At 36.0% G+C, this 24851-nt stretch overlaps 1 protein-coding gene across 1 annotated transcript in view; it reads left to right on the top strand.

The window, feature by feature from the left end:
- Nucleotides 1-24416, top strand: part of LOC132183605 (uncharacterized) — a 30787-nt gene extending 6371 nt beyond the window's left edge. The window contains exons 6-27 of the mRNA XM_059596959.1: nucleotides 8185-8359; nucleotides 9028-9156; nucleotides 9242-9832; nucleotides 9959-10582; nucleotides 11372-11440; nucleotides 12673-12786; nucleotides 12900-13145; nucleotides 14714-14761; nucleotides 14911-15057; nucleotides 15394-15555; nucleotides 15652-15714; nucleotides 16655-16765; nucleotides 16879-16962; nucleotides 17052-17099; nucleotides 19128-19202; nucleotides 20251-20346; nucleotides 21518-21598; nucleotides 21674-21745; nucleotides 22184-22228; nucleotides 22375-22458; nucleotides 22560-22663; nucleotides 23797-24416. Coding sequence (XP_059452942.1) covers nucleotides 8185-8359; nucleotides 9028-9156; nucleotides 9242-9832; nucleotides 9959-10582; nucleotides 11372-11440; nucleotides 12673-12786; nucleotides 12900-13145; nucleotides 14714-14761; nucleotides 14911-15057; nucleotides 15394-15555; nucleotides 15652-15714; nucleotides 16655-16765; nucleotides 16879-16962; nucleotides 17052-17099; nucleotides 19128-19202; nucleotides 20251-20346; nucleotides 21518-21598; nucleotides 21674-21745; nucleotides 22184-22228; nucleotides 22375-22458; nucleotides 22560-22663; nucleotides 23797-23917 — 3289 coding nt within the window. The 3' untranslated portion in view covers nucleotides 23918-24416. The remainder of the gene's footprint in view (nucleotides 1-8184; nucleotides 8360-9027; nucleotides 9157-9241; nucleotides 9833-9958; nucleotides 10583-11371; nucleotides 11441-12672; nucleotides 12787-12899; nucleotides 13146-14713; nucleotides 14762-14910; nucleotides 15058-15393; nucleotides 15556-15651; nucleotides 15715-16654; nucleotides 16766-16878; nucleotides 16963-17051; nucleotides 17100-19127; nucleotides 19203-20250; nucleotides 20347-21517; nucleotides 21599-21673; nucleotides 21746-22183; nucleotides 22229-22374; nucleotides 22459-22559; nucleotides 22664-23796) is intronic.
- Nucleotides 24417-24851: the final 435 nt, after the last annotated feature.

Below are 24851 nucleotides of genomic sequence, written 5' to 3' on the forward strand. Positions count from 1 at the left end.
ATACTTGTAGATTACCTTTTAGCTGTACTTCTTTCACTTAGATGTCTTTTGCGAATCAGGTCTTGCTTGGTGCTTCTAAGCTTTCTCATTTTTATTAAATTTGGTTGGCTAATTTCTCTGTTTATTTGTTTATCATGCCAAGCAATAGTTGTGTGTGTGTGTGTTTTTTTTTTATTCACAGTTTGTATTTTTGTTGTTGCTGTCGTTGTGTCATGGTCATTAGCTATTATCATCATCTAAAGTTTCTTTATAATACTTATTAAGTTACACTTTGAGAGGTTAAAAAGTTTTTGTCATGTTGTGGGGCTTTCATGTGAAGGTTTTGAGGATCAGTTGTTGGCTTTGTTCGCTGCGATTGAAGCTAGTTGAAACCAAAATGGCGTGGGTAGTGTTTTGGATTTGAGTTTGAAGTCAGGTAATAGAGGTAACCGTGAATTTACGAGATTGGTGTGTTCAGAAAATTATGATATTAAGGGAGGTCACTCAAATAGAGTGAAAGGGAAGGGGATGGGTTTATTCCCAAGATTGTCTCATGGGCCTGAATGAAAAGGAGAAAGGTTGAGGATTAGAGGTCTTTTCAAAGATTGGAAGGCAAATATCGTTTGTTTATAAGAGACGAAAATGGAGTTTATTTATAGGGAGGTGATTCATAGTTTGTGGCGATGTCAACATGTGGACTGCTCATATTTGGGTTCGAGAGGGGCCTCAAGAGGTATTTTGTTAATGTGGAATAGGCAGGTGGTAGAGAAGGTTGAAGTGTGTGTGAGAAGTTTTGTGGTAGTGTGTTCTTTTAAAAGTATTATTGGGAATTTTGGATGGGCATTTGCAGGTGTATGGTCCTAATGATGACGTGAAAGAAAATGTCTTTGGATTGAGTTGGTGGGAGGTATGGTAGTGTATTAAAGGTGATTTTAATGTAGTCCGGTATTGTTGTGAAAGATCAGGCGATCCCAACCGATGTTGGATTTTTTGGATTTCATTTTTTGTTCAGGGCCTCTTGGACATTCCACTGGTAAGGGGAAATTTTACTTGCTCTAATAATCGTGATTTTTGGGCATGGTCTAGAGTTGATAGGTTCTTTCTATCTCTGGATTGGGAAGAACATTTTTTGAATGTATTTCAAAGACGTTTTCCTAGACTTCTGTTGGATCACTTTCCTTTGATGTTGGATGATGGTGTGAGCAGGGGTAGTAGGTATTTTAAGTTTAAGACTATGTGGCTGAAGTCAGAAGGTTTTGTGGAGCAGGTGAAATCATGGTGGGTGTCCTATCATTTTCAGGGTTAGCGGAAGAAGGAGATGGTGGATGGTATTCGTGAGTTGGATATGATTGAAAAAGGAAGATCTTTAATTGAAGATGAAAGGTTAAAGCAGGATGATATTTCTAGAGAGTTGGAGAGCATGATCCTTCTTGAAGAAGTAAGTTGGATGTAGAAGTCAAGGGCACTTTGGTTGAGAGAGGGCGATAAAAGTACCAAATTCTTCCATCAAGTGGCAAACATGCGTAGAAACAACTTGGTGGACTCCTTAGCTGTTTACGGGACTATGTCTTTTGATTCTTTAGAAATAAAGGGAAATTTTCTTGCATTTCTACAAAAAATTGTATTTTGAACAGTATTTGGTGACCAAAATTGGACGGACTATCATTCTTATCTATTGATGCAGAGGAGAGAACTTGGTTGGAAAGAGACTTTGAGGAGAGTGAAGTGTTGGGAGTGGTACGAGAGTTCAATGGTGATAAGGCCCGGGGACCTGACAGATTTTCTATGGCTTTTTTCCAGAAGTGTTGGGAGATATTGACATAAGACATCATGGAGGTTTTTAAGGAGTTTCATTGCCAAGGGAAGTTTGAGAAGAGCTTTAATCTACTTTTGTGTCCCTCATCCCTAAGAAAGCTGGGGTGGAGATTAAGGATTTCTGTTCTATTAGTTTAGTGGGTAGTGTGTACAAAATGTTTTCTAAAGTCTTGGCGAACTGTTTGAAAATCAGTGCTGGGGAAGATTGTTTTAAATTCACATAATGCATTTATTAGAGGTGGACAAATTCTAGATTTTGTTATGGTGGCTAATGAATGTTTGGATAGTCAGATCAAATTTGGGGAACCCGGAGTGTTGTGTAAATTGGTTTTGGAGAAGTCATATGATTATGTTAATTGGGAGTTTCTATTATATTTGTTGAAGAGATGTGGCTTTGGGGAGAGATGGCGAGATTGGATAGCACATTGTATTTTTACGGTGCGGTGTTCCATTCCCATTAATGGTTCTCCTTTTGGGTTTTTAGCATCTTACGTGGATTAAGACATGGGGATCCATTGTCTCCATTATTGTTTGTGGTTGTTATGGAGGTATTGAGTAGTATGATGTCTACTACAGTAGACATGAGACTCTTATTGAGATTTTTGGTGGGGTTGAGGAATAATGAAGAGTTTATAGTGTCGTATTTATTGTTTGTAGATGATACTTTGATCTTTTGTGAGGTTATTGGTGATCATCTTCGTCGTTTGCAGTCTCTTCTTATGTTTTGAAGCGGATTCAGGGCTGAATATTAATTTGTCTAAATCAAAGATAATTCCTATAGGCTGGGGTGATGGAAGATCATTTTGGCATGATTTATGGTGCAGGGAACAACCTTTGAAGATTTCTTATCCAGATTTATTTAGTATTATTTACTAGGCTCGTGCATGATTGGGAGGTAGAAGTGGTTTCTTATTTCTGTGAGGGGTTGTATTCTCATGTAAGGCTAGGAAATGAGGACAAAATTTGCTGGATTCCTTGTAAAAGGAAAAAGTTTGATGTGAAGTCTTGCTATGATGTGTTATCATACATGTAAGTTCTTCTTTTCCTTGGAAGAGTATTTGAAAAGTTAAGGCTCCGTCGAGAGTAGCATTCTTTGTGGACGGCGGTTTTAGGAAAAATCTTGACTTTTGTTAACTTGAGGAAGAGGAATGTCATTGTGGTAGATTAGTACTGTATGTGCAAGAAAAGTGGGGAGTCTATTGATTACCTTCATCTTCATTGTGCAATTACAAGAGTATTATAGAATTCACTTTTCTAGTTGTTTGGGTTATGTTTAGAAGGGAAATGGAAAATCGAAATGCTCTGGAAGTTTAGAGGTTGGGTCCTTTGTGTCTAATGTAGTGTATTTAGAGAGATCATAATGCAAGGAGCGTTGAAGAGAGGCTTGAATGTTAGAGTTGAGAAATATGTTGCTCCAATTACTCTACACATGGATAGCAGCGTTCAATAGTTTGCCCATTGCCAGTTCTTATGAGTTCTTGGAATTTTTGTTCCTGGTTCCTCTATAATAAGGGATTTCTCTTCTATACTTATTTTTATAATAGGGTTGTGCCTCTTTGTGCTTTTATTGAGATTGAATTACTTATAAAAAAATATATAACAGTGAATGGGCATTGGCAATGGAGTCTTGCTGGGAGATAGTCTTGTTTGGAAATGGAAGCATATTTGGTTAATACTTTATTCTTTAACTGAAAATGAGGGCATTCTGTTTGGAATATGGGTGCAGTGCACCTGTTCATTGTCTATTCTCCATATTTGTTTTGTTTTGTTTTTTTTTTTTTTTGTTGCTTTCAGATAAAATTAAGATAAAAATCTAAGTTGATTAAAGATGTATTCTTGTCAATTTGTGGTACTCATATTGTTCTTTCTTGCTAGTAATAATACATGGCCTCATAATATTCTATGTAGCAGTAGTGTCAGTTTTGCCCACTAGATGAGCTACATCTGCTGACACATCTTGACATCATCCAGAAAACACATTTTCTCTAACTCATTTTTAATTTATAAACAATAGGCCTATTTCCATTTGCAGATAAACATTCTGTTGATTAGCCTAGATTAGCAATAGTCGATTCATCTTTAATTTCCATTTCTACTCACATGGTTGTAGAAGATGGGCCAATTTATAGGAAGGTCATACTCATCTCAGTAGTTTGAGTGAGCCTTGTAGTGATTTTAATGAAGATAGTGTTGAAGTTGTTATGGTTAAAGGATCATAGACTCAGAAGTGATCAATCCTTCTGATGACAATGTGGAAAGATTTTATAGAGCACTCTATGCTAAAGTATAGTCTGTGGTGCTTCATCAAGGATCCCTAATTTTGATGAAATGGAACGTAACAACAGTTTTGTGCAGTTACAAGAAGTTGAAGAGCCAGGAAGTATTGGAGACTGCTGGTGTTGTGAACTTGCGGTGAGCCCTAGAATAGGGGAGATATTCTTCAGGAATGTGTCAGCTAAACAGTGGATTCAAAGTTGAGTTGGTCTTGTTCATGGATGCAACACTGGTAACTTGCAATGAATTAGATGCATAACTATGTCCTTGCCATAGTTATGATGCAACGCCAGTTCCCTTAGCTGTGGCATAGTTTCATGTCAATATTATAAATGAATTCGCTGCACTGGTTACCATATTTTATTTTGTTCTTATTTGGTGCACTACATGGATATGGGGTTACTTTACTCATCGGTCAATGCCGTCTTTTCTATGTCAGCAACTTAACTAATCTTGCTTGTTGTGACTTTATGAAGGCTTACTCAAACATTATGTTGCTTAGTTTAGATTAGCAATGGTCATTTCTATTTTCCATATTTGTGGGGGAAAAATGTGTTGTAGGCTAGACTAACCTTGCACCAAAAGCGTGCTTTGTAACTGAATCATTGTAGCATTAAGGGCTGGGCCTTCCCGAGTAGCCATATTTTGATGAGGGAACAGTTGTAGATTGCTCATTCAGTTCTCACATGTAGGAACAAATTGAAATTTGTACTCTCAGCTCTTTGAGATTCAGTTACTTAACTTTACTAATAAAAAAAAAAGATTCAGTTAGTTTTGAAGATATTACTTGGAGTGGTTTGTTGGTTCTTGTTGGGCGACAAATGTGTGATTGGTGGCATGGCTCTATGAGGACACAATCATGTCTTCTAAATAACTCTCAAGAAATACAAATTTACATAATATCTTGGTTGATGCCATTGGAATAGTTAGCAATTTATGGTTATGAATACATTCAGCATGTGGCTGGAGACTACTTAGGGTATAATTTTAGTGTATGATTAGCTCCTCAATCATGTATTCCATTACTCCCCTTTGTGGTAAAGTAGCCACACAAGATACTTTTTGACCTATAGGGTCATAAACACATATTACATTTTCCCTTGTTGATTGAGAATCATCTATGTAACCACTGCTATTTTCCCGGTTTCTCTGTGCCCAATATTGAGGAAATTCTTCCCAACCACGTCCTATAGAGATCATGGTGGCTTGTACATGAATTAATGACTTGTGTAGAATACCTAATGCACTAAGCAGCGATTTGACCTTTTAAGGTAGACTGTGTTCGGTGCAGGAATCGGAATGGATCTTTTGAAGCTCTAATAGATGCCTTATTTGGAGAACTGGATCTATTAGTTTAAAACTTTGGAAATTGGCTGTATTATGGAAATTCTTTCCCTTTTGAATTATTGATATTGAATATGGAGTCATGTTGAAAAGTTGGTGGTGTTGGGGATGAGAATTCAAAGTTACCGGTGGAGGTGGTGGTGGCCATGTGTGTCAATGATAGTGTCAAGTCGAAGGTGATGGTGGTGGTGGTGGGAGTCACTATGAGAATGATGATGGCGATGATAAGCTCATCTTTTTAAGTTGAAACTGCGAATATTATTTTATTCGATATACTTATGGCCATTTCAAGCTCTATGTGAAGTAATCATCTCGTTTCTTTCATTTTTTCCCCTTGTTCTGTAAATATTGGTGAAATAATCTGTTATACTCAATCAATACCTAATGGCTCTTAATTTTTTTCCTGAAAATTTAAGAACTAATTAAGTGATCCGTAGTTGCTGTGTATTACTTCAGTCTCTCAATGGTTTCTTATTCTATTTATAGAGATGCTTGCCTATGGTTTTATAACGCATTGGAACTTTAAATGAGTATCTTGTATGCTTTTTGACATAACTTAATTTGTCTGTAAGAGACCTTCACCAAGGTGGAGGAAGAGATTAAATAAAATTGCTAAATTCTTATTGTACCTAATGAAGAGTTGCCTTCTAGATGAGAAATAAGCCTTCTGTGGCATGTAACTTAAAGAACTTTTGATCACAAATCAAATTACAGCTACCCTACATGTGTTATCATAAATTGTGCTTAATCTTTGGTTGGTAAGTGTGGCCTTGTTGAACAAAGCTTTGATTGGTGAATTGTTGTGGAGATTTCCTGTGTAGTTGCATTGTTCTTTGTGATGAAAAGTATGGCTTTTAGGATAGTGGTTGAGATGGCAATGTGGTAAAGGAACTCACCAATGTCTGTGGAGATCCATATTATACAATACCATGATTTCCTTCCTTATGATTGGAAATGAACCTAAAGATTGGTTGTTGAGGGTTGTGTGGTGGGGTTGTCACTCTTTTAGTTCGCCTTTGTTCATGAAGGGCTGTACAACTTTTTAACTCAAGTATTCTTTTCCAATGAAATAAGTTTTTTACTTTGGTTTGCATGGAATTATGTGATTTCGTTTGTACCCTGCTTGAGTATTGTGACTTTCTTGACGACCTTTTTTTTTTTTTTTTTTTTTTTATTATCTGCAGTTTGCATTTGTTTTGGTTTTGGGGTCTTACAAACAATTGTGTTGACCCAATTTTGTATGTGTATTTCAAGTATGATTTTAGTATAATGCATTTTACTCGTGCAAGGTGATGCATGAAGCTCATGTCATAACACTTGAGCCTTTGGGTTTTTATAAAATTTAAGATATTGAAGAAGAGAACAAAATAAACAAAATATAACCACTTTTTAGACATTTTAGGTGTATACTAGGTTGACTGGACAGAAAAAGTCATTACTAATAAGGCAAAACAAGAGAAAAGCATAATTTTTTTTTGATAAGTAAAAGGAATAATAATTTTGCTGGCTAGAAAGCATAATCAAACCATAAAATAAGTGTTTGGCCTCTTTTGCTTTTTTTCCCCCCCCGCAAGTTACAATAAAGAAAAGTTAGAAAGTAGTTTGAGTGTACTACTCCTGATTCGAGGTGTAAAAAGCAAGAAGGTGCACCATTGGTGCTTGTTTTGTTTCATGATTTCTAGTTCATTATCTAGCCTTAAATTCTATTAGAACTCAATTATCTACCATTTGGACTTCACTAGAGCAACCTTGCTGCTGTTGAAATTAGTTTGCTATTTTTTCTCTATGAAATGTATACCTCTTACATGGACATTAGTGCATTATCTCTTTTTCAATTTTCGGCATACATGGCCTTTTCAATTGCCATTGATTATTTTTTTCCGTAAAACTTGGGCAGTGAGATAGGAGTTAGCATCTGATCCTAAAAAGCATTAAATGACTTTTAAAGTCATTGGGATGCCTTATTAGGTGTTGTAACAAGGGCACTCTTAATATAGCTTATTTTCCCATTTCCGGTACCCTTACATGTTATGCAACTCGTCTCACAGTTCATCTCGTCTTGAGGTTGCCTTGTTGGACATTCTTATCCATGTCGCCTTGCTGAATAGCTTACACAATTGAATGTACCATGAGATGTTTGCTTGAAGAAGTTGTAATGTGTGGAACTTTTGGCTGTCACAAGTCAGAAGCCCAGAGTTTGCAGAATACCTGACATACAAATTAAGTGAATTATGTATTTGAATCAAATTCTATTTAAAACCATTCTAGAGGTTCTTAAAACTCTCTGATAGGTGAACTTGAGGTAGCTGATCTTTTGATAGTCATTCTGTAGTATTGAGGTGACACTTCATTTTTACTTTGGTGGATTCCTGCAGGTTGTGTTACTTCATATTGTCAAGTGTCAGTTTGCAAATGTGCATGAGCACACACATTGATTTTATGTGTATCGAAAATTGATTTTTCATCTCAGGGAGCTTGGATCTGAATATATTTTGTTGATTCCTTTATTGTTTGTGTTGCCACTTGGCCCTTATTTTTGTTGTTCAACTGGTGCACACGTGCTTCATCTCATGGTGCTTGAATCTGAAAATGTGTCTATATATAGTTGTTTTTTTTCTCTTGCTGTAGTTTGTGTTATCATTTAGCCGTTGGCCTTAGTTTTGCTTGAAATCTTGGTTGCACTTTTCTTCCTTGCCACTATTGGTATTGGATGCATTTTTATTTCTTTTATTTAATTTGTATATAAATCTGAAACTCTGTTTGTTTTCCCAGTCTTGCAGCCATAGCAAGGAAGAGGCCAGTCCACTATAGTACAGTTTTTTCTGCTCTGCTTGATTTTGATCTAAACTTTGAGACGGTCAAAGGATGTCATGCTGCCAGTATCCAGTATTCCTTAAGAACTGCATTTTTGGGATTCCTGAGGTGTACTTATCCAGCCATCATAGAGGTAAGTAATTTTTACATTTTTCATTCTTCTTTTAGTTCCCTTTGCACAAGTTCTTTAACTATGGATTTTCTGTTCCTATTCATTGTTGATGGTTGAGCTTTAAATTAACTGAGTTATTGTAAATTTACAATTTGGAGTCGCTGATGCTTTTAGAAATAAACTTTATTTCTTGTTACTGTTTGTAGGAATATTGAAGTAGCTTCTGTTGCTAAATGTGGCTTTCAAATTTTCAGTTCAATTCTTTCTTAGCTACTGGAACACTTATGATGTATCTTGTAGTGATGTGAAATTTTAGATTGGCCCTTCTATTTCTACTAGTAGAACATTTCCTATCAATATGCGGACAGTAGAGCAGAATATACCATACTTAAATTTGACTCCAAAAGTTCCCTAGGCTTTTTTTGTGTGTCTGGACTTTTATTTAGTGGGTGGATCTTTTCATTTTCATCTTAATAGATAATAAGTATTTGTTTAGTAGCAAGAAGATCAAAAATGGGAAAAAGAAAGAAAGTTATGTTTCTTGTGCTCTTTGTAGACGTGGCATGCTAGTAAAGGAAAGAAATGGTGAGGCCCATAATTTCTGATATGATTAAATGCAAAAGCCCCAAAATTTTGCTGTTGTTCACCTGGTCTTGCCTGACAAGTTTGGTCTTCTATTTCATTTTCAGTCGAGAGATAGATTGCTTAGGGCCCTCCGGGCTATGAATGCTGGGGATGCTGCTGATCAGGTTATCAGGCAAGTTGATAAAATAATTAAAAATAGTGAGCGTGCTTCACGTGATGCTCGCTTGGGCAAGGTAATTACAGAGCAACTGTATATAACATTGTAGCAATTTGTTATTTATTGGCAATCTACTGACTGATTTTTATATTTCTCGTTAGGATGATCAATTATCAAGCCAGCTGCCTGTATCAAGTGATCTGTTAAAAAAAAGGTCTTTGCCTTTCGATAATGAAGAGCTAGCTAATGGTCATGAGGTGGGTTCCAAGCGGATCCGTTATGGTTCTGACCAGTTGGCTTTGCCAGTTCAAGTAAATGATGCTGGGCAGGATTCTTCTCTTCTTAATGGAGTATCTCCCGTACTGCATGGTCAATTGACTCCTGTGGAACAAATGATTGCCATGATAGGTGCTTTGCTTGCTGAAGGTGAAAGAGGTGCTGAATCACTTGAAATCCTTATTTCAAAAATCCATCCTGACCTGCTGGCTGATATTGTCATAACAAATATGAAGCACTTGCCTAAGACGCTTCCACCTTTAACAAGGCTTGGGAACTCGCCAGTAACCCGGCAAATAGGTTCTGTAACTAGCCCAGCCCAGGTTGTTTCAATCTCTGCTCCAACCAATTTTGAGGAATCTCCGGATGTCAGTGCACAAGCACCTCTTTCTTCAACTAATGCAACTAGTTCATCATTGTCTGATACACCTCCGATCAATAATCTCCCTGCTGATTCTAAACGTGATCTGCGCAGGGTAAACTTCACCAGCTTTTAGTTGTTATTCATGTTTGTGTCTATTGCAACTGTTGAATTTGTTTTAATCCCTTACAAATTAAAAATTTTTAGATACCTTAAAATGAACTCCTTGTAACGTTTCCAGGATCCCCGTCGGCTGGATCCACGGCGTGTAGTAGCCCCAGTTGGGGCACCTTCTATTCCTGTTGTGGAGGACATTGGAGCTGTGCAATCTGAGTTGGACCCTAGTATTTCTATGAGTAAACCTATTTCACTTCCTGTTACAACCAGTCTTGAAAATCCTTCTACATCTCTCATGCCCAAGATCAAAAGTGAAGATAAGATTTTGGGAAGTCCATTGGTTTCTGGCACTGATCAGCTAACTCCCAACAAGGAGGTTCTGGATAAAACCGAGGAAATTGACCCAATCACAGAGGATACTCCTTCAGATCCTGCACCTTCCCCTGTTAACAAAGTTGATGAGGACTCGGTTGCATTGAAGTTGTCGGATGTTGTAGTGGCAAATGGGGCTGATAAATTGTCTTTTCTAGAATCTGATCAGAATTCTCCAACTGTTTCAAACGCATCTGCATCTGAAGATACCTGTCAGGATTTACCTCTGCTTCCATCATATGTAGAGCTGACCCAAGAACAAGAAAGAAGTGTGAGAAATTTGGCGATTGAACAAATTATTGAATCATACAAGCATTCATGTGGGACTGAGTGTAGCCACATGTGTATGGCATTACTTGCTCGATTGGTTGCTCAGGTAGGTAACTTTTTTGACTGTTCTAATGCAAATAGTTAACTTTTTTGTTCCAAATTTGTAAACCAATCAAGCAGTGGGATGTACTCTATAAATGCCACAGCTTGTGTTCATCATTGGTACCTGAGAATGTCATTGAATATCTGGAAGAATTATGTCTAAAATTAATGTGCTCTATACACAGGACACACACTAACAACACAGGCATACATACTTTGTGTTTGGTGTAGCTCTATGCACTTTCTCTTGGTAATGAGTATACTAGACATTGAGAACCTTCTAAAAACTGAAAAGTTCCATCATCTACTGGAGACATAAGTTGTAAACAAGCTCCATTGAGTTGTAAACAACCTTCTTATTGTAGCAAGTAATATTGGGAACTAATGAAATTGAAAGTTACTCAAGTCCAGGATTCCAGAGTGTAATCAATGGTGAAAATGTCAGTTGAAGAGACTAGCTCGCTGAGTTGGTAAATTTTGTGTGTTGATTGGAAGTTTGATCAAGATAAAAGTGGTTCTGGACATTGCTTGCTAAACCAGCATGTCTTATGCCTCTATGATTCTTTGGTTCCAACTGACATTTGCTTAGTCAACTGCACTTGAAATGCTCTGTCAAAGCATTGTTCAGCATGCAGTAAAACACTCCTTTTTTTTTTTTTGATAAGTATTGTAGTAAAACACTCTATTGAATGAGTAAACAATATATGAAGCTTTTTATTTTATATTATAGTTTAATGTTTCGTTCATTTGATGTTCAATACACAATTGTAATCTGTAATATTTTTTTTCACAGATAGGTACCGATGACGATGTTGTTACAATGCTGAAAAATCATGTTGTCATGCAATATCAATGGCAAAAGGTATCTCCATTTTTAAGCTTGCAGGTTCTCTTTTTGTTTTGCCTGGATGACTGTTCTGACTCTGAGGTTTGTCTGTGAGTAATTGTTGTTTAGTATGATTGCTGCTATTTATGGGCCAGAAAAATGTTATCTATCCAGTTCATTTTGTTTGAAATTCTTCTTATTCCTAAAGTTAATAGCAATGCTTCAATGAACATGTATATGGGGAAAAAAAGAAAAAGAAAAAAGAGAAATGCCAACGCCCAAGCATATGTGCATTATACAAGACCCCTCCCAAAAGAAAAAGAAACAGAAATTAACGTCTCAGATTAAGGATATCAATGAACTTGAGAAAATAAAGTGAAGAGTCAAACTTTGGATTAATGAATAACCGGGAGAAGAGGGATCTCTAAATATACGTACCCCTTGAAGCTACACTCATGCTCGATCAATGCACCAAATCAAACATAATGGCACTGCTCTCTGAGCAGCAGCTCCCTTATGTTTCCCTCTTACCCCTTTCGGTATTCCACAAAATGCATTTAGTTTGGTTGGTCAATTATACCTTAAAGTTGGTGTTGCAAATTGTTCCCCTAAATCATCTCTAGACTGGTCTAATTTTTACGACTGCCTTTTGCAGACCCTTTATGTTTTTAAATTGGGCATGTTATAGCGTGTGATTCAGTGGCATATATTTCCATAATAGTTTGCATATGGTGCAGTTGCTGGTCAATTAATTCGCTGACATTCCTAACAAGTTAGGTGGTTTACTGGTGATGAAGCCAAACTTGTAGACTGACTAAGAAACGATTTGGTAGTTTTGGTTCTCTGCCACCTAGGCCTTCATATTAGCTGGATGATTGCATGGGCCTTCATATGTTCTCAACCTTTGGTTTATAATATGTGGGTCCATTAGGTACTTACCATGGCTCTGTTGCAAGGTGCTTGGCAAGTACTATTATCCATGGCTTGACTGCATCTTTTCAAGTTTGCTTATCTAATGCATGGCTTGTGTTTGATGCACCCAGAGTTATTGGTGCTATTCATGTTGCTTTGTTCCATTTCATCTACTTTTAATGTTCAGACCTATGGGTATAGTGCTGAGTTTGTTTTTCTAGTTCACATGAGCTCTTGGTGTCAATTTAATGGTTAAGTGGAAAATCTGAGTATATTTTTAATGGTTTGAACTTTATGTTTGTCTGTTAAGTGGTTAATTTTTCAAACAAATTTAATATTAGAGAACTGGTTTCCAGGGGCATGAGCTTGTATTACATGTCTTGTATCATCTGCACACTCTCATCATCTTGGATTCTGCGGAGAACTCTTCGGTTGCTGCTGTTGTTTATGAAAAGCTCCTCTTGGCAGTGGTAGGCACCTTTTTAGCTGGTTCAACGTTATTTTCATCACCTAATTTTCAATATCCTGTTGTTCATTTCCATTTGCATGCCAATGAGATATATTTTATCCTTTTTTAATGAAGGCCAAATCTTTGCTGGACTCTTTTCCAGCTTCAGACAAGTCTTTTAGTAGACTTTTTGGTGAAGTCCCACTTTTGCCTGACTCAGCCTTGAAACTATTATATGAACTCTGCTATGCTGATATTACTGATCACCTTGGGAAAGATGTACGTGATGTTGAGCGTGTTACTCAGGGCCTTGGTGCTGTCTGGATTTTGATTTTGGGACGCCCACTTAATCGGCGAGCCTGCTTGGATATAGCTTTGAAGGTAACTTGACATAAGCGTCTCATAGCATTTTATTTTTTCCTGAGTAAACATCTCAAAGCATTTAATTTGCGGTTATGGTACCGTGTATAATGTTTGTCTGCAGTCAGGAGTTCTCCTGTACATATAGATATTATTTGGATGCTGAGACTTTCAGGAAAAAGATTTTATTTTTCTCTTTTAAGTGTAGGATATATATAGCAGAAGTTATTATTTAGTTTTAAAACCATTCTTCAGGACCATGTGACAATCTTGATTGTTTGATAGATTCAATTTTTTTTTTTTTTGGCCAGACTGTCAAATTGCAAATTAATTAGCATCTCCAAAATGCTCTAGAACTTTGCCTTAGCTGATTAATGAATCAAGCTTTTTAAATCATACCATGATTACTGATCTAAGATTCTATGCACAGCTTAAAGTGTTGGATGTTGTGATGTTCACTTTCCAGTATCAATAAGTAATGGATCTGAATCTATCATCTGAAATACTGACCAGGTGAAAATAGTGTGTCAAATGAGTTTTCCTTGGTATTGGCATAGAAGATGCAACAATACTTGAATGTGCCCCCTAGCCTGCTGGTGAGGTCTGGAGAGGATAGTACGAAAGGCATGGATTAACTTCTGCCTTCATTGAGGTTGAGGGTGATGATATCCATAGTGTTGCTTCTTTTTCAGCTAAATCCTAATTTGTTTTGCTTTTCCCTGTCAAGCCAGTGTGGTCGACTCATCTCTTATCCTTAAACTGCGGCCTCTCACTTCGTTTCATTCTTTTGTATTGTTCCTTGCCATTATATAGCCAAAAAAAAAAAAGAGAGAAAATTTTGACTTGTATTCAGATATGGTTAGATTTCTCTCTCTCTATCTCTCTCTCTCTCTCTAAGCATTACCTTCTCTTTTTTTTTTTTGTGGGGGGCAAAAGTTAAAAGAAATTGAAAGTGAAGGAAATGATGTTTATTTTTGCTTTTTATGTTCCGTGTGGATTGTGTTAAATATTAAAGACCGTTTATCACCGGTTATGAAGAATCTATTCATCCAACCTATTTGTGTAAGCTTTCAACTTTGCAGCTGCTTTTGACTTGAATATTTCTAACTTTCATGTTTTCTTGATCTTCTTTCTTCTGCTAGCTAGCTAGCTAGCTAGCTAGGTGTTTTCTCTTGTGTACTTTCTGTGTACTTGAGCTGCGCCTCTTATGCATTTTACTAAATTGCTTTTACTTATAAAAAATGTTACTCATGAATTGTGTTGAATATGTATTCAGTGCAATGGTCTTGCTGAACAACATGATGCACATATAATGGACTTGTTTTGTAATATTAGAAACAAAATGTGTTTTTACCCTTCCCTTTTTCCCAAAACGGTAAGATATCAAAATTTTTCCATACTGTTGCTCTTGAGGATCACAAATATAGAGTTTTACCAGTGTCCTGGTATTTTGGCCAAGAAAAATAAATGCGACAGAGTGTCCCATTGCTGGGGTGTGCATCTGTTTTTTGTATTTTGTATTTTGTTTGTGAATATGGATTTTATGTGTATATATTCATTCTACTAAGGTATTTATTTTCATCTGGCAGTGTGCTGTTCATCCTCAAGATGAGATCCGAGCCAGAGCAATCCGGCTGGTATTTTAACTTTGCACCATATAACCTCCTTGAGTCAGTTGAAATGAAGAAGTTGTCTTTCTTTGGAGATGCAAAAATCCTATTTGATGTTTTCTATGTGCTAATAATGTGTCGGTTTTCCTTTTTTTTTTTTTTTTGGTGTTGGATAGGTGGCAAACAAACTCTATCAGCTTAGCTACATATCCGAAACTATTGAGCAATATGCAACAAATATGTTGGTGGCTGCTGTAGATCAGCATATTCCAGATATAGAACTTTCACAGTCTCTGTCCACCGAGCATAGAGTCCAAGGGGAGGTATCAAGCAGTTATTCTTTCAATACCTTCCCCTTATTATATATTATTTTTTACTTTACTTGTTTCCTCCTGGTACATGATGTGTTTAAACTCTGAAGGGTTGACTGATGTGAAAATTTCCACCATCAATCTTGTTAAGGTACTTGGAACCTAATGAGTGGATTGTGGGGTTGATATAATTCTAGGTCCCAAGAAAGAAATTTGACCTTTAGCCAAAATCAGTTTGCCTTTTGAGGTTCCGACAAATTCTGGGGATGAGAAAAAGGGGCATTCTTTCATATGGTTTTACCCATTGATTTTTTATTTATTTTTTATCCTATGTGGATTTCTTTTCAGGTTGAAAGCCAGGAAACATCCACTAGTGGTTCTCAGGTTTCAGAGCCCAGGACTTCTGAGAATGAGTTCAGTAGGAGTGCACAATCATTAGTGCGGAACACTTCTATGTCATTAGCTGAAGCTCAACGACTCATTTCTTTGTTTTTTGCTTTATGTACAAAGGTTTGCCTATGTTTTCTCCATAACTGATGACTAGAAGATATGCTCTGAACACTTGATCTCTTGGGAAATACTGACAAGGGTTTTCTTTCCAAGCAGAAACCCAGTCTTCTTCAACTTGTATTTAATAATTACTGCCAAGCCCCAAAATCTCTAAAGCAGGTATTTTTTGTTGGTTGCAATGTTCTTCGTTGTGTAGTTGTTAGGTTAGCATGTCCTTTCATATATGAGCCATCTACCTAATCCATGAAAGTTGACGTACTGCATTATGTGTTGCCTGGGTAGCAACCTCACATGTTATTCCTGAAAAGTTCTGCAGTAATAGCCTCTACTATCTCGAAAAAAGTTGCGGGAGCCAATCAACAGGAAAATAAGGGAAAGAAAAGAAAGGAAAAAAAAAAGAACTCTATCGAAAATAGGTTGGGTGCAACTTGAGTTGGTTCAAATTAATGACCCAGTAAAATTAACCCAATTGTGGAAAACTTCCAGACTAGTTTTGTTGGGCTGACCTTTTCCAGTCAGGTTGGTCTAAATTGGGTCTCCAAGTAAACCAACTCAAAATGAGCAGATAATTATAGATTAATGCTATATTTCTGCATGATTGAAATGTTTGTATCTGGGCATGTGTGTGGAAATGGTCTTGGGTGAAGCTCTAGGCCTTCAATTTAGTTTATGTCATCATACCAAGTGCTAAGAATATTACTTATCAAAAAAACCAAGTGCTAAGAATATTAAATCCAATCCTTTTGTTTGTCCAACTGTTGGATGCTATTAGTTCCTTGATGTTAGTTGTAAACTTGTTAAACTGAATAGCATCTCTGCAAGTTTGTCCTTTCCATCTGTTTTCACATAATTTGTTTGTTGGGGGACGGATTAATGAATACCATTTTTATGGAAATATTTATACTTGATCATCTATATGCTGTGAAAATTTGGAGCAGTCTTGCCTGATTGGCCAGATGCTCTGTAATGTAACTAAGCTCTTTTGTCATTACCATTAAACAAGGCATTGTTTGACAAGTTTGACAACATAAATGTGATATACATGATTACTATATATACACTGTCTAACTGTTTCTCTGTAACCTATTTGGATGATCAGGCTTTTCATCGTCATATCCCCATTCTTGTAAGGTCCCTAGGGTCATCTTGTTCTGAATTGCTCCATATAATATCTGATCCACCCCAAGGAAGTGAAAATCTTTTGACACTGGTAGGTTCTTCTCCATTTTTTTGTCACAGTTATCTGTTTCAACGTTGAAACTTTTTTATTCTCAGATATCCTGTACATGAATGATGCTGATGGTGGTTTTGTTTTCTGGCAAGGTGTTGGAAATATTGACTCAAGATACAACGCCTTCTTCTGATCTGCTAGCCACTGTTAAACATTTATATGAAACTAAATTAAAGGTTCTTCTTGTGACTAAATTTTTTTCTGTTTCTTAACAAAATATTATTTTTGCCATTTTGGTTCTCATGTAGCCTATTGTTCTTTGCAGGATGTCACAATTCTTATTCCAATGTTGTCATCACTTTCCAAAAATGAGGTTTGTTTCAATTTTTCTTCTTTTTGCTGTCTTTACTCTTTATATGACTGCTAAGTCTTGCTGTACTCTTGGTGTGTCATTATCTAGTTCATTAATTTCCTTTTTCCTTCTTCAAAAAGTGTAGAATTTGGAGTACCTTTAAAATAAACCAGACCTAGTTGGATGCGAAAGACTTAAGCTGAACTCAAATCCAAATTGACTAGTGAAATTATATCCTTTTTCTTTTTATATAAGTGAATAAATGTTATTAAGACAAAAGGGAAACCTCAAGTATACAGGCTGTATAATAGAAATTTGCTTTAGAATAATCTAAAGTTCTAACAAATCAAGAAAATCCTTAAAAGAGAAAAAAGAAAAAGAAGACTACTCAAAGTAGTCATCCAGTTAATTAACAATCATAAAATAATGGTTTCAGCGTGTTTGAAGATATCTGCACTTTTCTGTCACAATAACTGATCCACATCAACAAAGTATGACAGCATTCCAGACATTGTGACGGCCACATTTTCCACTCAAACAATGAAGCATATCTACCACCCTTTTATTTGCTTATCATCCAATGAACTCTAAAGAGAGAAAAGACAATCAACCACAAACCCTTCGCAACAGGACAGTGAAGTAACAAATAATCTACTGACTTCCCACTTGATTTACACATGCAGGAGCAATCCATAATAATAATGTTTCTTTTGATAAGATTATCAGAGTTGTACCATAGAAGGCAGTCCATGAAAAGAAAAAAGCTATCTTTCGTACTGCCTTTGCACACCACTTTTCCAAAGGGGGGTACACCAGAAGATTCTCTTAGACTTCCATAAAACAAAGTGTAGATTACCATTTCTATTCAGTCTCTGCACCATCTTATCTTACCATCTACCTTACAGAATTTTAGCATAAAGAAACACAAAGAATGCATCCAATTCTGATTCCCTATCATGAAATGCACGCATAAATCTAGGGCTCCTTGTTTGATCCACCTCTTCCCTGAAAAAAACTGGATAAGACTCTACCAACACTTATTTTTCATCAGGAGTACAGAACAAATCAGGAAGTAAATCCTTAAGGGTTCCTCGCACAAATTATCATGCCAAAGCTTACCTTTTGCCATCCCCCACCACAATCGTAATGAAACCATAAAACCGCTTCCACTCATTCCTAGTGCTCTTGCATAGAATACATCCATATGGTCTTTTCACCAAGGCTGATGTCCATTGACTATTAAACTTTCCGTATCTCAACCCAATAAGGCGTGGTCATATGTGCTCTCTTTCACGTACCTATCTTCACAACCACTTTCCAGCAAGGCATGAATGGAAGTTCTCAACTTTCTGACTCTCAAGCCTCCGCATTTGATAGGAGAGCACACTACACTCCAAATGCAAGTTAAATGGTTCAGCAATTTCTCCCACAAAATCATGTTATACCTTTCCATTTTTAGCTTAATGAGTAGGTGTATTGAACACAGAGAGGAAATATATAGGTTAACTTGGTAATGTACTTTTAATAAGAGTGAGCCTTCCCTCCTTAGATAGGTATTTTTTTCTTCATCCTGTAACTTTCTTTCCATTCTTTCAATGATATTATTCCACACTGCATTAGCCTGTTGAGATGAACTAAAGGCATCCTCAAAATAGACTCAGATCAAGATCATGTTGAATACAAGGCTCATTCTTTCTTCATCCTGTAACTTCGTCTCCTTTCTTTCAATGATATTATTCCACACTGCATTAGCCTTTTGAGATGAACCTAAAGGCGTCCTCAAAATAGACTCAGATCGAGATCATATTGAAGATAAGGCTCATTCTTACATTTATGGTGGGGAAAAAATACGTCTTCAAGATGATTTTCATTCTTGAGAATTTGGCATGTTTGTGTGATTTTAGTGTTTCCATCCACTCCTTAAATATTTTCTCAGAAGTAGTATTTCCCCAATTGCAAAAAAGTAGTTGCATTATCAACTCTGATGTGTTGTTTTACTTGACAGATGTTTTCTTGTGTGTGTGAACTTTAATCATTCTGTGCTAGCAGGTGTTACCTATTTTCCCTCGGCTTGTTGACCTTCCATTAGAAAAGTTCCAGATGGCGCTTGCTCACATACTACAGGTAAATGTGAATGCTCTATCTGTGATTTTACAAACTCTGCCATATCTTATTGTATCTTATTTAAAAAAAAAAAAAATGTTTTAAGTATAATTCATAATTGTAACATAATGAGGGCACTCTTATTTTCTACTTATCAATGGACTCCCCGCCATGTAGGTTTGTTTGTAGGAGTGGGATCTTCACATATTTGAAATGAGAAATGTTAGAGGTACTAAATCTTTTACTATTAGAGGTTTACTAAACTGATATGTAGCTCATTTATTGGAGAAAAACAAAACAATTAATTAATAGAAATGTAACGAGTATCAATGAATAAGTTGCACATTAGTTTTGTAAGCATCTGTTAGTAAAAGATTTAGTACCCCTACATTTCTCATTTGAAATCTTTTATCCTTCCACATTCCTATGTTATTTTATCAGTTTAATAGAGAGGGAAAAGAATTGATTCCACATTCCATCGTTATTTTATCATTCTAATAGAGAATAAGACTTCTGTTGATTCTAGTTGTGTCTGGGCTAATGTCAAGGCTCTTTAACCTTAGATTATTCTTGAAGAGAGAGGGAGGTAGGGAAGGAGAGGAAAAAGAAGAGTTCTGTTGATTCTAGTTGTGGCTGGGTTAAAGTAAAGGCTCCTTAACTTTAGATTGTTCTTGAAGAACTACCAAATGTATATCAAGATGTTATGAATAATTTGCTTTCGTTACTTATCAAAAAAAAAAAAAAATTTGCTTTTGTTGATCGGTCATGCTTCTAAAGCTACTAATTTCTGCTCTGATGCACTTGTTAAAGCAGAAGTTCAGTCAAGAATTGAAATTATTAGATTGTGCTTCATTTCTTTCTCATTTCTTCTGACAAAAAAAAAAAAAAAAAGGGAAAAAAGAAAGAAAGAAAGAAAAAAGTTGCATTCTATCTATTTTGAAAGTATCTTAGCGTTTGCTTTTAGCAAAAATATTGATTTGTAATGCTATTAAAAGAAAATATTAATGTTAATTTACCCTCCCGTACCTCAAGTCAACAAACATTGAGAGTTCAAATCTGTTCATGCCAGGGTTCAGCTCATATGGGTCCAGCTTTAACACCTGTGGAAGTGTTGGTCGCCATCCATCACATTGTTCCTGAGAAAGATGGCCTTGCACTTAAGAAGGCATGTCTTCTATATTTTTTAGTAATTGTTTTTATTCATCAAGCAAGCCTTAGTTTTTATTCATCAAGATAACATATGAACTGCATATTCATATTATGCTCACCCTGCCTGCTGCATGCTTCTTCCTTCTGCCCCTTCTTTCACAAATAGGAGTTCTTTGCCCAAATTTCACCCAATAGAGTGGTTGTAGTCTTTTAATATTGTAAAGTTGTTTGCGCTTGTATATAAATGTGAAAGCAGTATAAATTTGGGATGACATAATAGGGTGAGTATGGCACCTAGCTTGATCCTAGAGTTTAAGTGGGTCACTCACATTCCAACCTCACTACCCTAGCAAGAATAGCTGAAACCCTAATTCAGCATAAGTTGAGGTTTGTCTGGGATGTAAGTTTAGTTTGAAAATTACTTTCTTTGCAATGTCTATTGGATTACATAATTTATCGTAAATGAAAATTAATGGCATGAACTAACACTTACTAAATTGTACAATCCCCAATCCCATCACTTAAAGGTGACTTTGTAATTCCTTTTTTTACTGTTTAGTCCTTTTAGGGTTATACCACCCGAATATCTGAATACTGTTTGCACTCAAATCTTATCTCACTACCTATATTTTGGTATCAACTTTTCTTTTGGTCCTTTTGGTGCCACCAAATTCAATCGAATTAATCTCCTACTAGTGCTTATTAGTTTAATCTTTTTCTTTTACTGTGGCCACTCATCAGTCTTTGACCTGAAAAATGTTTTCTGTTAACTAGCATTATCTGGATGAATATCCCCAAGTTGTTTTATTGACCTTTGTTTTGTAAGTGCGCAACACTTCAACTATACGTCAATTTGAGAGTGCCTGAAAACTCTGGTCCAGTCTCACCATTGGTTGGGTAAGGTAGGTTCAGACACTCTTTTGCCCTGCTCAAAATGCAGCCCAATCCAGGATATCTGGTTTAACTCTTCTGGAGTGGATCTCTGCAAAATGTTTCGAATTAGCTCGTAGGATTTCTGATTGATGTTAATCATTAAATTCCAGTTGCATGATGCACTATGTATCACATATGCTAGTGATCATGCCACATGTAGATTGTTTTTTACAGGTATTAAGTGGTTGTCCTTTTCATGTGCTGTGCAATGCATCAATGTTTTTGTTTTTTATGCTTCTGTTTCATGTTATCAGATAACAGATGCTTGTTCAGCCTGTTTTGAGCAACGGACAGTTTTCACGCAGCAGGTCTTGGCAAAGGCATTGAACCAGATGGTATGTGAATATCATATATGATCTAGAATATTATCATCTCCAATTCTTTGTTAGTAGTAATTGTTGTTTTTTCAGGTTGATGAAACTCCTCTACCTCTACTCTTCATGAGAACAGTGATTCAGGCAATTGATGCTTTTCCTACACTGGTAAGATTTTTTCCTTCTATATGCTATGTTCATATCTTTGTAACTATGGTAATGTCTATGTTGAAATCATATATATTTTGTTTACAATGTGCAAATATGGACTATATGTGAAATTTTCACTTCATTGCAATGACTAATGAGGATGGTCTGGTTATTTTTTTGAAATTTTTTTTGTGAGGAATGATTTTCTGCTTCTTTCTTTTACATATCAAAAAAGTTTCTACTTGGTCACATACAGTATGCAAATCTAGATGGTTTTGCTAAATGGGATTTTCCCTTTCTCTTTTTGTTTTTACTTTTTTCAATAATTATGGTATTTGACAATTTGTTACTTTCGACGACATGAAGTATCTCATTGAATGTGAATGTGTTATTTGTCTCTGGTAGATACAACTTAAACGAAGAATAATTTGTAACCATCATGTTTGCTCTATTTAGGTTGATTTCGTGATGGAGATTCTTTCCAAACTTGTGAACAGACAGGTATGCTTACTCAACATAGAATTAGGGTTTTCTGAAGCATAGAAATAAAAAAATTTGACCATGTGTGCTCTGTGTTTTATCAGCTCATACTGATTATTAGCATAATTGTGCTACAGCTGATGTTTATACATACTTTTTGAGTGCAGGTGTGGAGAATGCCTAAGCTGTGGGTAGGATTTTTGAAATGTGTGTCTCAGACGCAGCCACATTCTTTTGATGTGCTGTTACAGGTATCATATAATATATATTATAAAGTGTAAAGAGTTCTTCTTGGCTTTAATACCTTTTCACTTTAAAGTTTTTTTTTTTTTTCCCTCTGTGTTCCTTGCAGTTGCCAGCACCACAACTTGAAAGCTCTCTGAATAAACACTCTAAACTTAGAGGTCCCCTTGCTTCCTATGCAAGGCAGCCAAGTGTTAGAACCTCAGTACCTAGGTACGATTTTCTTGGATCTTTTTGGATGCCTTTCCTACGCACTACTGCAACTTTTAGTTCTTTGACAAGGCTGTATATTCACAGTATATAAATGAATTTTAGATATTTATCATGTTTCTTTTTTTGTTTAATTTATTTGAGGTGTCATAAGGACTGTCTTTACATTTTTGGAAAGAATTTTTCTGAATCATTCTCAATTGAATTGAAACTCATTCAACCTTTCAAACTTCGGCATAGAGTGAAATTTGGTTATTAGGTGACATTTGGATATTCATGAAGTTCATCACTCAAATCAACTGCAGAAAGTTAAAATCTAGAATTCCAACCTTAGGTTGAGATTTGGTCTAGAAGTGTAATTAGTTAGTACGTTTGGGAAAGCCTAAATAAATTAAACTGAAGTGCTTTCAAACGTCTACCTGCACGTACAATTTGTTCGACCTTTTGAATCAGAAAAGATGTTCTTATAGATCGAAAGTAGTCACTTATATTATTGTTTCTGTTTGTACATGATTTTTCCATCTAGTACACATCTGATAATGATCTCCTGATGTTTGAGCTGTCAGAATATGTGCGAAATTGATCATAACGTTAAATGCATTAATCATATGGAAGATATGGTTCAAAATTCTTCCGGCAGCAACATTAATACTAATATTAAGCTTTTAAATCACGGGCTCTCTGAGGGTGGGCATAATACTAGCAAAGAGGAATGGCTACTCTTTTCACACCCACGTCACACCGGCTGACATTCTATGTTTTAAGTGGCCTCCCATGTCAGCCATTTAAAAAAATACTGAAGTGTTAGATACTATAGATACGTCATGTCAATTGGTGTGACATGGAAATTAAATCCATAAACTAAATTGCTCAGATTGTCTACATATCATCAAGCTTTTCTTCAGCTGCTGAAGTTCTGGAATATGGAAACTAAATAGAAATAGTCATGGCACCCATGGTTTTCTTGTAACGATAATACTTTCTAGAATATTTATTTGGTTCCCTATTTAGCTGTAATGTTACTACGTCAATAAATCAGGTATTCACCTTTGTCTGATATATTTTCTTTAATAAATAATTTATTTGAATTTTAGTTTTGTATTTTTGGTTAACCTACCGGGTTTGCATTTCGGCAGATCGACACTAGCAGTTCTTGGTCTTGCAAACGAAACGAATTTGCAACTACCTCATGTCTCATCATCTTTGCACTCTGCTGACAGCACAAGTTCTTCAGTTCAAGGAGCAACTCCAACGTGAAACAAGTAGAGAGCCTGAAGTTTTGCAAATTGACCCTATGTGTTTAGACCAGTCAAGACATTGGTACCACTGGTTCCAGTTTTGGAAACAAATTTGTTGCTCATAGAGTGGCCGATCACTTGGATATTTGACTACTGACGTGAACCAAGATGAAACTAGACTGGTCCGGTAATGTGGGATCGGGATCGCAATCGCCAAAAGAATCCTACCTCCTGCGACCGCCCTGAGGAATGTACCATAGTTGTCATTGTTTCATATATGTTTCCATCTTCCGATTTCTTTTGTAGTTTCATTCTTTCAAATTTTCATTTTTTTTAAAAGATTTTCTGCATCGTCTCGGCATTTTAAGTACCATGTTTTGTTGAGTAGCTGCAGCGAATACAGTTGAAGCTGTCACAGGCCCCTTTGTGTTATATAGGTTGTAATCTTTTATAATTTTCCTCCATTTCTTGTGTACAATCTTTCATATTTTCATTTTCATCTTCATCTTCATCTTCTACCCTATCTGGGGCAGGTTTCAATAGATATCCTGCTGCCTCACCCTTTTGTGTTTCTGGAAGGCTTCTAGTATTGTAGAGGTGAGAAAATAAGCCACCATAACAGTTGCACCACCACCATCTACTAAGGCTTCATTTATTCGCCTTAAAAACTACTGAATTTTTTTTTTTTTTTCAAAAAAAAAAACTGGTATCCTGAAATGTTTTGTTGAAAACATTTTTCAATGCTTGGTTCGCATTAGAAAAGTGATTATTAATATTCAAATATTTTCCATGTTTTACGAAAAATATATTAGGGCTAAAAAAATAGAGCCTAAATGAATATGATTTTCAAACAATCTTAATTTATATTTTAAGCATAATGTTGTTTAAAATATATTATAGATTATTTCTAAGTTATTTAAACGATTATAAATGTCATTTCTTAGGGGCTTTTA

The sequence above is a fragment of the Corylus avellana genome, chromosome ca6, assembly GCF_901000735.1.
Source record: "Corylus avellana chromosome ca6, CavTom2PMs-1.0".
Lineage (NCBI taxonomy): Eukaryota > Viridiplantae > Streptophyta > Magnoliopsida > Fagales > Betulaceae > Corylus > Corylus avellana.